This window comes from Rhinichthys klamathensis, unplaced genomic scaffold (assembly GCF_029890125.1).
Source record: "Rhinichthys klamathensis goyatoka isolate OS25496 unplaced genomic scaffold, OSU_Roscu_1.1 h1tg000019l_1, whole genome shotgun sequence".
NCBI lineage: Eukaryota > Metazoa > Chordata > Actinopteri > Cypriniformes > Leuciscidae > Rhinichthys > Rhinichthys klamathensis.
The window spans coordinates 7,410,001-7,424,923 of record NW_026606570.1 but is presented as its reverse complement, the minus strand read 5'-3'; the positions used below and the strand labels follow the sequence as shown (position 1 = coordinate 7,424,923).

Sequence of the window (14,923 nt, the reverse complement as noted above, 5' to 3'; positions counted from 1 at the left end):
GATCATTCTTTTTTCTTTTCTTTTTTTTTTGCAAATAAAATGCCTTTTTGTATAATTGTACAGATGTCCACCCTCAGGTTGTTGTATATGTCTTTTTGCTGTAAAATTGTTGGCAATATAAAATTCTTAAATTTAATTTATAAATATTGTTAGATGAATATTTCAAGATGAACATGCATATGTCAGGCTTTGCAAGTTTAATGAATTGCATTTCTCTAGCAAAAAAAAAAAGGTTAAACAGGAACAGTTGAAGAAGAAATATGATCAACAGGCTTTATTTACACGGGCAAAAAACAACCACACTCAGCGTATGCGTTGACGAGAACCGACAGAGAACTAAAACACAGCAACTTATATACAAAGGAAAACAAGGGTAATTGATGAACACCTGTGATGATAAATTAATCTCCATAGCAACTCATAAGTAGCGGGAAAACAGGAACTAATGAATACAAACTAAAAGTTTTGTTGAAAATAAAACTAACAGAACATAACTATATTACAGATAGCTATTTCCCATCACTTTTTCATACCACCTGTAACATCATGGGTCCTATTTTAACGATCTGAAACGCAAGTGTCAAAGCGCAAAGCGCAAGTAACTTTGTGGGCGGATCCCGGCGCTGTTGCTATTTTCCCGGCGGGATAAATGCCTCTTGCGCCTGGCGCAAATCTAAAAGGGGTTGGTCTGAAGTAGCTTCATTATTCATAGGTGTGGTTTGGGCGTAACGTGAAATAAACCAATCAGAGCGTCATCTCACATTCCCTTTAAGAGCAGATATACATCATATCTATCTATCTATCTATCTATCTATCTATCTATCTATCTATCTATCTATCTATCTATCTATCTATCTATCTATCTATCTATCTATCTATCTATCTATCTATCTATCTATCTATCTATCTATCTATCTATCTATCTATCTATCTATCTATCTATCTATCTATCTATCTATCTATCTATCTATCTATCTATCTATCTATCTATCTATCTATCTATCTATCTATCTATCTATCTATCTATCTATCTATCTATCTATCTATCTATCTATCTATCTATCTATCTATCTATCTATCTATCTATCTATCTATCTATCTATCTATCTATCTATCTATCTATCTATCTATCTATCTATCTATCTATCTATCTATCTATCTATCTATCTATCTATCTATCTATCTATCTATCTATCTATCTATCTATCTATCTATCTATCTATCTATCTATCTATCTATCTATCTATCTATCTATCTATCTATCTATCTATCTATCTATCTATCTATCTATCTATCTATCTATCTATCTATCTATCTATCTATCTATCTATCTATCTATCTATCTATCTATCTATCTATCTATCTATCTATCTATCTATCTATCTATCTATCTATCTATCTATCTATCTATCTATCTATCTATCTATCTATCTATCTATCTATCTATCTATCTATCTATCTATCTATCTATCTATCTATCTATCTATCTATCTATCTATCTATCTATCTATCTATCTATCTATCTATCTATCTATCTGAAAACTGCTGCTTAGATGAGAGAATCAACGTGTATGCGCGTTGTGCACACGCTACATTGATTATGGCCAAGCATGCGCCCTTAAAATAGCATTATGAACAACGCGCCACTGACTTTAGACTAGGTTTTTTTTCTGGTCAGTGGCGCAATTGTTTTATAAAACAGCAAAATAGCATGAGGGAAAGTTTGCGCCGGAACACGCCTCCTCTTTGCGCTGAACCGCCCCGGGGAGCGCAAGTGTATTTCTTAGTTAACCGACGTGTGTCTGTGGAGGGAAAAGTCCGCTTTGCGCGGGTGCAAAATAGGAATGATACATGCGTCAGTGTACAAAGTCATTTGCGCCGAGTGCAAGATAGGGCCCCATGTCTCAGCCTTATATGGTGTAATAAAACCTAAATTATCTTTTTTTTTTTTTTTTTTTTGTCATAAACCAGCTACAAGAAGCAAAACATTTTGTTGGTTGCTTTTTTCTATTTATTTGGCGTTCTATTAGTTGTGGAAATTTCATTGGTCCAAAATCCCACTCTGCATAACTGTATATTAAACATCAAATATGTTCTGATTGGGTGTGATTGTGCGACATAATGGTACTGTACATGTTCATTTTAGTGAGGTGAGAGACTAATTTCTTGTCAAATTACTCAGTGGAAACTGGAAACGTGTCTCGCCTGGTTGGGACAGTGTCAGACGGTACAGCCATGGCCATTCACTGACCATCTGATGTATATTGCTCACAGAATTGGCATGAACTGTTTGTTTCAAAGCTGTTGATGTTTTATGGAAAACAAAATGACTACCGGTGGTGTTTTAAGGCATTTTACTATTGTTCATAGTTGGGGCTCAGGGGTCTTTTAGATGTTTTGTACAATGGGGAATTTTTATTTTATTAATTTTTTAGTCGTAGTACAGCTTTTTACTTATCTTCAAAGCATTTACAATATTAAGTATAATTTTATTAAGTATCTTTTTTTGTATAATCTTTTAGAATATATATATATATATATATATATATATATATATATATATATATATATATATATATATATATATATATATAATCTTTCAAAAGTTTAGGATTGGTATGACTTTTCAAAAGGTTTTTGAAGGAAATCTACTGGAAAAAACAGTAATATTGTAAAATAGTATTATTTCAATTTAATAGTTGTATATATATATATATATATATATATATATATATATATTGAAATTTAATTTATTCCTGTGATGGCAAAGTTTTTTACGGCAGCCATTACTTTGTTACACGATCTTTCAGAAATCATTCTAATATCTTTATTATTATCAATGTTGTAAAAAGCCGTGCTGCTTAATATTTTTTGTGGAAACTGATATATATATTATATATATATATATTTTAATTCAAAAGAACAGCATTTATTTTAAATAAAAATGTATCATTATAAATGTATATACTGTCACCTTTGTATTACTTAATGCATCTTAGCTAAATAAAAGTATTAATTTCTTAAAAATCTTGCCAACCCCAAACCACTCATATGCAGTATGGTTGCTGCTGTACAGTGACTTTTCTAAGTCAGTGGTTCCCAGCCTTTTCCAACTCATGGCCCACACAACCCAAAACGTAAGTTTCCGTGGCCCACTGCAAGGAATTTAACAGACCTGACTATTTGTGTCGAGTTGGTTAATGAGGACTTAGAAACTGTTGTTAACACAGTCTTTATTGAATAAACTGGCAATGAACAGAAAATGCAGATAATGGGTTACCGAGCTCAGGCCCAGTTCCAGAATCAAATCAGGTGCTCTAGCCTTAATGCACATAAATCAGACTTTGCAAAAACTTTCCATTGCAATGGTCAGTCAATCATTGCAGTTTCGAGAGTGAATTCTGCATTTGCAACTTGTTTGTGGCCGTTAGTCAATGAAGCCGTCTACACTTTGTTTGTTAAAATGAGAGGATTCGTGAGCTTGCACCTCTGATTGGCCATTGCGTTCAAGAAATCAACAGATATGTCTTGTGTTTGCCTACATTGCTCAACACTGCAAAAGCATGTTGTAAATAGAAGCATTTGACGCTCTCCAATACGCAATGAAGCGTTTGCCAAATTTGTTGGCCAATATCCTATTATTGCAGCTTCAACTGAGGGTGCTCTTGCTTTCATTTGAGTGTGCTTGGTACCCTCTGCACCCCCGTGGAACCGGGCCTGACCGCTCCTCAAGAGACTCTGGCACATAAATAATTAGACAATTACACCGTATAAACTAAAATCTTTGTGACTCGCCTAATGCAAAGGTTGGTGTTGTTTAGCATTTACCAAGGGCTGTATGTCGGACTGAAGAGAAGAAAGTTGCAAACGGAGATCAGGCTTAATGTGAAACCTATTCCGGTAAAATAATGTGTAATATTAATAATTTATAATAATTAATAATGTATTAATAAGTTTTTTATTAATAGTAAATTAATAGCAATTCTGAACACCTTAGTAATTACATGCCGACACCCTAGCAAGGTGGTGGTGACTATAAAGCGCAGGCACCACTCACAGTTTCTTCAGAAAATGTCAAATTCCAGTCTTATTTTGTACACTAGAATCCACTTAGAATATCATGAGCATTATACGCTCAGACTCGCGCTGCACAGCTGTAGTTGTGACACTGCGCACTCACAGAGGTTCAAAAATACAACGCTTCAGTGTTTGCTCAAGCGTGTGCTTCATATTGAAATTCCCCCCTTCACACTGGAATAGCGTTTTGTCCATGCCCGTTTGCCTTTATAGTGCATATATGTGTCCTGGCAGCATCTTGCAGAGAGTGTCTGCACATCGCCATGGCAACAAGGCTCACTCGTTCACCTGCGCTGTATTTAAGAATGTAAATACGTTTGTTGTGTAACACCCTTGAATGATGCACTGTGAGCAGCCTTGATGCAGAACTTTCTTCTGTGGGCAATGGGTAGTAGAGCAGCACTGGTTGCCATAGCGAAGAGGCAGTTAGAGGCAGTCAGTCACTCTTCAATATTTAGAGAGAGCATTTCTAAGTTGAGATAACTGAAGAAGTGAGAAGGTGTGCTTAAGATACCTTAATGTTTTTCGGAACTTCGAACTTGGGAAACTTTGTCCTCTAGTTGTGCAATAACCTGACCTTGAAGAACACTCCTTTCACTCAGTGGCTGCTAGTTTTTCATTGGTCATGTCAAAACCGGATTATACTGAACTCTCACTTGATCAGGGTTTTTTCCCTTGGTATAAATCTTGCTTCACATAACTGTATTATGCACACGACTGGGGACCTATTATGCAAAATTCACTTTTACATGGTGTTTCTTTGAACATAAATGTGTGTCGGACTCGGCAGTGTGTGTACACAACCACCCTATAAAGCCGTGTGTCCACCAAAGCGTTTTACCAGAGGCTAGCGTATTTTTCCAATTGTTTTTTTTCCACGTTTTAAAGAGTGTTCAATTTTGGGTAAAACGCAGAGCTTTATTCATTATGTTGACTCCTTTGCGGTGTCTGAAATTGCTGACTCGTGTGTCAGAGAGCTGGAGCTGTCGCAGAAACAAGATAAGTCACATAGTTTTATCCTACTTGTAGCTTACTTTTACAATAAAATAGCCAATTACACTGTAATTTTATACATACTTCCATGCCAGCTTTGTGGTTTCCATGATATCCTAATTTGTGTTCATCCTTAAACAAATATTTAAGAAACAAAACTGCCAACAGGAATAAGTGTACATTATATGTATTTAGACTAGATATTATTTTTAGTATCTTGAACTCTCCTGTTAAAGCAGCTTTGCGCTAATCAGAGTGTAATAAAAAAATGTATTGCCGGCCCTGTTTTTACTTCAAGTAAATGGAGCAAATGTCAATTGCGAGAGTCAATTCCGTCGACTACTACAGTGGAAGTCAGGAATCAGAGTCGACTCCGAAAAACCTGGAATCGAACACCCCTACTGTTTTGTTGTTGCTGGAGTATCCAAGGCATGAGCTGTAAAGGCACAGCCCTCTTCTGGAAAGGGGGGTGGGGAGCAGCAGCTCATTTGCATTTAAAGATACATGTATGAAAACAGTGTTTTTGCTTCCACTCAAAAAGGGGCATTTTGGGCATGGGATAATAAATGATCTGTGGAGTATTTTGAGCTGAAACAGACACATTCTGGAGACACCTACGATTTTTATTACGTCTTGTAAAAAGGGGCATAATAGGTCCCATTTAAACATCAAAAATGTTTGGTATCACATTACGCTTTCATACAGACAGATAAATTACTTGATTGAAAACTTAGTAGAATTAATGATTTACAATCTGTACATTACGATATGAGTGGCTGGCTTTACATCATTTCAAGGAGTTGGGGGGCACAAGTCTTTATATACCTGCCAGAAGACAAAGTCATGTTTTAAAGTTCCCAGACAGATTAACAAGTAACTGAATTTACCGAAGTTTACAAGGTTCATGGTATTGAATCTAGGTACTCAACGTTTTTTGTTTAATATTTAAATTAACGTTCAAAAGTTTTGGGTCAGAATGTACCCGAAAGAAATTACTGCTTTTATTCAGCAAGGATGCATCAAATTGATCAAAAGTGACAGTAAAGGCATTTTATAATGTTACAAAAGATTTCTATTCCAAATAAAAGCTGTTTCTTTTGAACTGTCTATTCATCAAAGAATCCTGAAAAAAGAATTTGTTTCCACAAAAAATATTAAGCAGCACAACTGTTTTCAACATTGATAATAAGAAATGTTTCTTGAGAACCATTATTAATAATAATTGAACAGTGTGACTGCACTATTTATTTTAATTGTAATGTAAATATAAATTTAAACTAAAGGCCTTTTCACACCGGACATGAATATTTGGCACAAACAAGAATTTGAGTAGAAGCAATGCACTCCTATTGAACTACAGTATGTACAACTATAGGTTGAGCATTCGCCATATAACAGAAACACTTTTTTTTTATCCTTCAAGTAATTTTTTTTTTCTTTGTCCGGTGTTTAAAAACTTGCTGACCAATAAGATACACCGTAAGCTTCAGTAATGTTCTCATCATATGTATTTACAAATAATGTTGGTTGTATTTCATAAGGATGGTGAAGTTAGCTAGCCTGGATGCCAGCCCGAACCCCGCCCACAACATTTTTTGGTCGGGAAGTTCGGTCTGGACTTGATCCATTGAGGAGTAATTATGATCGGTTCAGAATTAGTCGGGCCAATCAAATTGCCAGGGCGGGCTTTATACGATGATGGACAGATGATCTGCAGTTACGTAATCATCACGTTATCAAAGAGCGCTTGGGTTGAAATGGTTTCCCTCAAAGATGACTGCAGCTGGAGAATTGAGATGTATAGATTCCGCTATCGCGTCTGTTGTAAAAGAAATCGACAGCGCATTCATTTTAAAAGACGAACAGAGAACTGCAATCACGGCATTTGTCGATCGGAAAGATGTGTTTGCCGTCCTTCCTACGGGATTCGGCAAAAGTTTAATTTATCAGCTGGCTCCGATGGTCGCTAAAAGAAGATGGGACGCAATGAAAAGCCTGTGGTCGTTGTGGTTTCTCCTTTGGTCGCACTCACGGAGGACCAAGTAAAAGAAGCAACACTCATTATTTTACTACTTCTTCCAGCGTGCGTGTAGTTGAGTTCTGTTGACAACTTGCGTAGCTCATAAAAAAACACTTACTGCGTTGCTCTGATTGGTTATACACTCACCTAAAGGATTATTAGGAACACCATACTAATACTGTGTTTGACCCCCTTTCGCCTTCAGAACTGCCTTAATTCAACAAGGTGCTGAAAGCATTCTTTAGAAATGTTGGCCCATATTGATAGGATAGCATCTTGCAGTTGATGGAGATTTGTGGGATGCACATCCAGGGCACGAAGCTCCCGTTCCACCACATCATAAAGGTGCTCTATTGGGTTGAGATCTGATGACTGTGGGGGCCATTTTAGTACAGTGAACTCATTGTCATGTTCAAGAAACCAATTTGAAATGATTCGAGCTTTGTGACATGGAGCATTATCCTGCTGGAAGTAGCCATCAGAGGATGGGTACATGGTGGCCATAAAGGGATGGAAATGGTCAGAAACAATGCTCAGGTAGGCCGTGGCATTTAAACGATGCCCAAGGGGCCTAAAGTGTGCCAAGAAAACATTCCCCACACCATTACACCACCACCAGCCTGCACAGTGGTAACAAGGCATGATGGATCCATGTTCTCATTCTGTTTACGCCAAATTCTGACTCTACCATCTGAATGTCTCAACAGAAATCGAGACTCATCAGACCAGGCAACATTTTTCCAGTCTTCAACTGTCCAATTTTGGTGAGCTGTTGCAAATTGTAGCCTCTTTTTCCTATTTGTAGTGGAGATGAGTGGTACCCGGTGGGGTCTTCTGCTGTTGTAGCCCATCCGCCTCAAGGTTGTGCGTGTTGTGGCTTCATAAATGCTTTGCTGCATACCTCGGTTGTAACGAGTGGTTATTTCAGTCAAAGTTGCTCTTCTATCAGCTTGAATCAGTCGGCCCATTCTCCTCTGACCTCTAGCATCAACAAGGCATTTTCGCCCACAGGACTGCCGCATACTGGATGTTTTTCCCTTTTCACACCATTCTTTGTAAACCCTAGAAATGGTTGTGCGTGAAAATTCCAGTAACTGAGCAGATTGTGAAATACTCAGACCGGCCCGTCTGGCACCAACAACCATGCCACACTCAAAATTGCTTAAATCACCTTTCTTTCCCATTCTGACATTCAGTTTGGAGTTCAGGAGATTGTCTTGACCAGGACCACACCCCTAAATGCATTGAAGCAACTGCCATGTGATTGGTTGATTAGATAATTGTATTAATGAGAAATTGAACAGGTGTTCCTAATAATCCTTTAGGTGAGTGTAGGTCTATCCAATTGAGTGCAGAGTTGTTGTTTTTTTCCTGGTTCGGTTTAGACACGCCTCATAATCAAAGCCCTATGGAGCAGTATCAGACTCACATTCTGACTAGAATATGAGTATGGCGAAGTCAGGCTAAAAGTTAGCAGCTTTGCCTTGAAATTCTCTAACACCTCCATCAGTAAAAGTAAAGACTGCCTGTTAAAAATGTGAACTTCTTGCCAGAACTGCATCACAGAAAAACACAAGAAATAAATCGTATTTATGGCATATACAGTGCAGAAGCAGCATTTTCTGATTGTGCCACATTTGTACGTCCTTCACGCCAACCCATGTGTAATCTTCTGACCTGCCAAACTAAAACTTCTGTCAGCAAAACTGAGTGATAATGTCAAGAGAAGCCTCATGTCTCTTGTTCTGCTTCAGCGCCCTGTCTGCGTATCCTCTGTGTGTCTCATATTCACACTCTAGCTCCATGCCTCACATGAGCCTGCTAAAAAAACACATCAATAAATGGAGGAATGAACACATCCCCCCCTCTGGAATGAGATGTGCGCATTGGTGTGAGGTGGTAACACTATGCAGATAATGGGCTGCTGATAATGTTCGTAAGTGGCGAGTGAGGGGGTGGTTGCTGTTTGCGTGGTTTGTGCGTCTGGCTCAAGGATGTCTCGCTCTTTCACACAGGCAGGATGCTGAGTAACCAAATCTATATTGTTATTCCTAATGGATTGTCTTTAGTAGTTAAGGTGGAGAGTGAAATTGTCCTTTCTGACTGTAGCTTTCAAGCTAAAATCACCAAACTCCACACAGTCATTGTTCTTACTTATTTTTTTTCTTGATATTATTGTAGCAAACGATCAAATATAACAAAAAAAAAATCAAGTCTGGCTCATAATTTTCATGATTTCAAACTCCAAATGTCACATAGTTCAAATATAAAGATACACAAGATCTTTAACCTGCTTTAAAGGGATAGTTCACCCAAAAATGAAAATTCGTTCTTTCAGACGAATACAATTGGAGTTATATTAAAAAATGTCCTGGCTCTTCCAAACTTTATAATGGCAGTGAATGGCCTTTTCTGTTTTGAAGTCCATAAAAGTGCATCTATCCATCATAAAAGTGCTCCACACAGCTCTGGGGGGTTAATAAAGGCCTTCTGAAGTGAAGCGATGCGTTAGTGTAAGAAATATATCCATTTTTATAACTTTATAAAGTAAAATTACTAGCTTCCGGCTAAATGAACATAAAGCGCAACTTATGCAAATTGTGACATTGGAAGTAGCGTAATGCGTCATGGTGTAGCGTAAATATCAGCAGTACGTCGCATAAGTTGCGCTTTAGACGGAAGTGGAATCTGTATGTTCGTTTGGCCTGAAGCTACTGTAGTTATTTGACTTAAATATGGATATTTTTCTTACTCTAATTTCACTTCGGAAGGCCTTTATTAACCCCCCAGAGCCGTGTGGATTACTTTGATCATGGATGGATGCACTTTTATGGACTTCAAAACAGAAACGGCCATTCACTGCCATTATAAAGCTTGGAAGAGCCAGGATATTTTTTAATATAACTCTGATTGTATTCGTCTGAAAGAAGAATGTCATATACACCTAGGATGACTTGAGGGTGAGTAAATCATGGGCTAATTTTCATTTTTGGGTGAACTATCCCTTTAACTTCAATCTCTCTGCCATCCATCTGAAAGAACACCTTAGCAACTGCTTAGTAGATTTTAAACTTTCAGGTAAGAATTCATCAAGTCGACATTATGGTTTATCTGGCAAACTTTCCTTTTCTAGTTACTTTTGCAATTCAGTTTGGTGACACTAGTGGTGCAGAAATGACGGCTTTATCTTTAAATTATGTTCAGATGTGTGGAGTTAGATTCTTTTTCTTCTCTGTGTGTTTCTGCAGGTGAAGTGTCTGACGTTGTTTGTGACCCACTATCCTCCGTTATGTGAGCTGGAGCTCTTGTACCCGCAGCATGTGGGGAATTACCACATGGCTTTCCTGCTCAATGAGCCAGAGAGCACTTCGGATGGTGTGTATGCATATATCTACCAACCTTGCATTACATAAGCTTATGTAATATTTACACTTCTGTTCAAAAGTTTGGGGCTGTTAAGATCATTTTTAAGAAGATTGATGTTTTCGAAAGAAGTCTCTTAATCAATTTTGTAAAATATTACACTTTAAAACAACAGTTGTCTAATTTAATATATTTTAAGAATTAATTTATTCCTGTAAGAAATTTTTCTTGTGATTGCAAAGCTGAATTTTCAGCAGTCATTACTCAGTTTCACATGATCCTTCATTCTAATATGCTGATTTGCTGCTCAAGAGCTACTTCTTTGATGTATAGAAAGCATTTATGTGAAATATTTTGTTAGTTTACATAAAAGTCATTACAGTCACTTTTGATCAATTAAATGCTTCCTTGCTGACTTTTTGGTAGCTTTTTAATCATATCCAATCAACATTCATGTATGGCTTAAAAGGGTGTTTTAATCTGGCAAAGGATATTTGTAACCAAACAGCAATTGCAGCTAATTATACTCAAAATGCAGTAAAAGTCTATTTAAAATTAATCTATGCATAAGGCAGTTAAACAGGACCCTTTCAAAAGGAAACTAAGATCATCGATAAGGACCTAAAGTCCCCCGGTGGATCACCAAAAATTACATATTTAAAAGTTTTTTCCTTGAAAACAAATTTCTTCATGCCTTAAAATAGCTTGAATGTAACTCTACACCCTTGCCTCATTTAGTATACGCGGTTCTATGAATATGCAAATTAGCCCCACCTCCACTCACTCACACCAGCTCAGAGATCCACTCGTTGACAAGTTGTCCTGATTGGTTACAAGGTAGTTTGTGACGTCAGAAAAGAAAGGAAGGAGAAAATACTCAGCAATGGTGTTGACTTATGAATTTGCACATGGTTTGTCTTAAAGCACATTTAAAATATCACATAGACATATAAACAAAATTAAAAACTAGATTTTGACCACAGGGGGACTTTACGAATTTTGCTAATATTTGAAATGGGGGAAAACTAAACATTGTCACGAGATTATGTAGTAGTATTATAACAACAGCCATGGTAAATAAATGTTTCAGAATGAAGCCCTTGTTCAGGGAGTAGTCAAATAATTATTTTTGTGGTTCCAGGACACAAAATATTGTAGTTATATCCCCTGCTTGTACTTTTATATTTTGGCATCTGCATCTTTGATATATCTTGATGTATGGCTGTTCTGTGCAATCTATCAGTATTACTGATCTTGCCTTTCTTGATAATGAGCCAAGCACGTTTATTAACTTCATCTTGATATGATCTGAGAAAGCCATTAGTGTCTGGTTCGGGAAGTTGATTTCATCAGTGCACACTAAAGCAGTATTAGAGAGTGAGGAGTGCATTGTCTTGGAATATGCTGGTTTTGATAGCCTCTGAACCAGTTCCTCTGCTATTGTATGTCAGCTGAGTCATCCAGGATTTCATGGATCACTTACTCATTTGTGTTACCTTTGCATTGACCTTATGCTGCTTGAGTGATCAAGGAGTGCAGCACACTTTCTTAGACCTTCTGTTAGTCAATCCACCTATTGTCTATTTGATCTGTCTGCAGGAATAGTTCTATACAATACATGATGACGATGATTAATATAATATAATACCTAACTCTTTACCAATACCAAATAATTTTCTGTGTGTTTCTTATGTGCTTGATGATTTTCTGTAAAGCCTTACATTTAACTTGTAGAATAAGAAATGTCACTTTTTCGCGTTTTTAAATGTTAAATTTGATCGTCTGTTCTCCATGCCTCGCTTTTAATTTATTTACAGTTTTTAACAGGTTTCTGTCCATGTTATCCACTGACATGGCAGAGCAGAGCCTGATTTAAATGAAATGCCTTAAAGGGATAGTTCACCCCAAAAGGTACCCCAGAAGGTCATAATTAACTTATTCCAAACCCTTAATACGTTGGTTAATCTTTTGAACGCATATTAAGATATTTTTTATGAAAGACGAGAGGTTTCTGTATCATATCGCATAATTTTTGGTAGTGACTGGTGAACAGATCATGTTTGCTCGTATGTCGTGTTAAGGAGCAGATGTGATTGCGAAAAACGAGATGAAGGTTTTGATAATGATTCAAATAAGGAATAATTAATTACTGAAAACACCTGAAGTGTACATGGACCATTTCAGGTTTAGCACTGTTAACAGACATATGTTTGTGTACTGTGTCTCAAGACATTTTTCAACTTTCTTTTTCTGCTTCTTTTGCTGTGGTAGATTGTAAGGCTATAAGTTCCTTTGGTTACACTTTATTTTAAGGAGTCCTTGTTACAGTGTAATTATATATTTAAGTACTGTGTAATATTGATTAACTACATGTGCATGTACAGTTAGGATTAGGGTTTGGTTTATGGTTAGTTGCATGTAATAATGCATAATTTACTATTACTATAAAAAGTACATATGTACATGTAAAATTAAGTGTTACTGTTCGTTTTATTTAAAACTTTGAAGCAGCTTTGCATGAAGGAACATGACAATGACGTATGGAACTTGAATGACTTCATTGCCATGCTGTTATAGAAAATTGATGAGCACCTTGAAACATCTGTTGACCAACCAGGGTCAAGCATTCTGGTGTTCTGTGGTATAAATTAAAGACCCCCTGTGATGAAAATCAAGCTTTTAATGTTGTTTAAATGTCTATGTGGTGTTTTTAATATGCTTTAAGACAAACCATGTACATATTCATCAGTCAACACCATTGACGAGTATTTTCTCCTTAAAACTGCAGTGAATCAAAGGCCGTCTCAAAATCCGTTTTGAAATCGCTGGTGTTTATGATGTCACAAATATGTTGTAACCAACCACATCAACGTGCAGGCGGGCTTTGGCAGTGAAGCAGGTGGGAGTCTCAAGAGAAGCCAGATTATCCCGGTATATTTGCTGTTAATATGAAAAATCTGGTACATTTAGCAATATAGCGAGTGAATTATGTATTGGGGGTGTAACGGTACACAAGCATGATGGTTTGTTACAAATATCAGTATTGAAATCACAGTTCGGTACAGCAGTGGGGAGTAAACTAAACAAAAAATGTCTTAATTTTTAAGAAATTTAATTTTTTTTATTAAACAGTGGTTTATTGAACAAATTGTGTCTCTCACATAAATTCAGTAATCATTATCATTTTCTTAAGGATAAAAAAAAATATCTCCTCTAATGCTGTAAACTATATATCGGGAGCCGTTTCTTGCACATTAATATAATATTAAAGGTTACAATTAACAACAGAGCCTAAACTATTAAATTCACTTGGTATTTATTTTTAGATATAATAATCAACACTCAAATAAAAAAATAAATAACTTAAATTGCACATTAGGCAGGTTTTGCATTAACTTCTCCTATTCATTTTTGAAATATAATCATTTCCACAGTTACTGTCATAACTTGTTTTCATGACCGTGACAGTTCGGGACTAATACATGTAAAGTACCGTTACACCCCTATTATGAACATGATGTATAATGTTATGTTGAACTATATGCCTTTCTCCGCTGACATTTCTGAGAAAACTGATTGTTAGAAGGCAGCTGTCTGACTCTGAGATGGCGAATGGGAACAAGGGCTGAATCCGAAATCGCCCCCTAAACCCTCATCCACTATTCCCTATGTTAGTCCACTAATACTGTTCACTTGAAGGAGTGAATGAAAAGGAGTGAGCGAATTCAAATTGCTCCATGAAGAAATTTTTTTCACTGGAAAAAAAACATTTAAAGGGGTTGTTGATTATGATTTCACTTTTCTAACTTTAGTTAGTGTGTAATGTTGCTGTTTGAGCATAAACAACATCTGCAAAGTTACGACGCTCAAAGTTCAAAGCAAAGGGAGATATTTACTTTTAAAGAAATAGTTTTTTAAGGACTACGACAAACGGCTGGTAGGGACTACACGACATTCCTCCCGGGTTAGTGACATCACCAACCCTCAAATTTACATAAACCCCGCCCCCAGAACACGATTTATAGATTGTCAAGACAGAATAATCTAATCTTGACTAGAAAATAACTACACATAACAAGCTACATAAATTCATCAACTAACCATTCCGAAATGTTGTCACTACTTCTTGAGTCTGACTTCGGTTTGAACATAAAAGGCTAAAAGTTTTTGAAATTTCCAGTGCATGTTTTTGTGAGGTAATCTAAGCTGCTAAAAGGAGCTGTTGTAGCTCCGCCCTTTATGCCGGGAGTAGCAGCTCATTTGCATTTAAAGGGACAGACACAAAAACTGCGTTTTTGTTCACCCTCAAAAAGTGACCATTTTAACATGCTGTAAAAAATGATCTGTTAGATATGTTGAGCTAAAACTTCACATACACACTCTGGGGACATCAGAGACTTATTTTACATCTTGTGAAAAGGGCATTATACCACCACTTTTAAATCATTTTGGTGATCAAAGATAAGTTTT

General features: G+C 36.6%; 1 protein-coding gene across 1 annotated transcript in view; it reads left to right on the top strand.

Annotated features, from left to right (window-relative positions):
* The window catches only part of msh3 (mutS homolog 3 (E. coli)), an 86,764-nt gene that overhangs the window by 64,389 nt on the left and 7,452 nt on the right, over positions 1–14,923 (top strand). The window contains exon 22 of the mRNA XM_056237826.1: positions 10,339–10,465. Within this exon, the coding sequence (XP_056093801.1) occupies positions 10,339–10,465 (127 nt within the window). The remainder of the gene's footprint in view (positions 1–10,338; positions 10,466–14,923) is intronic.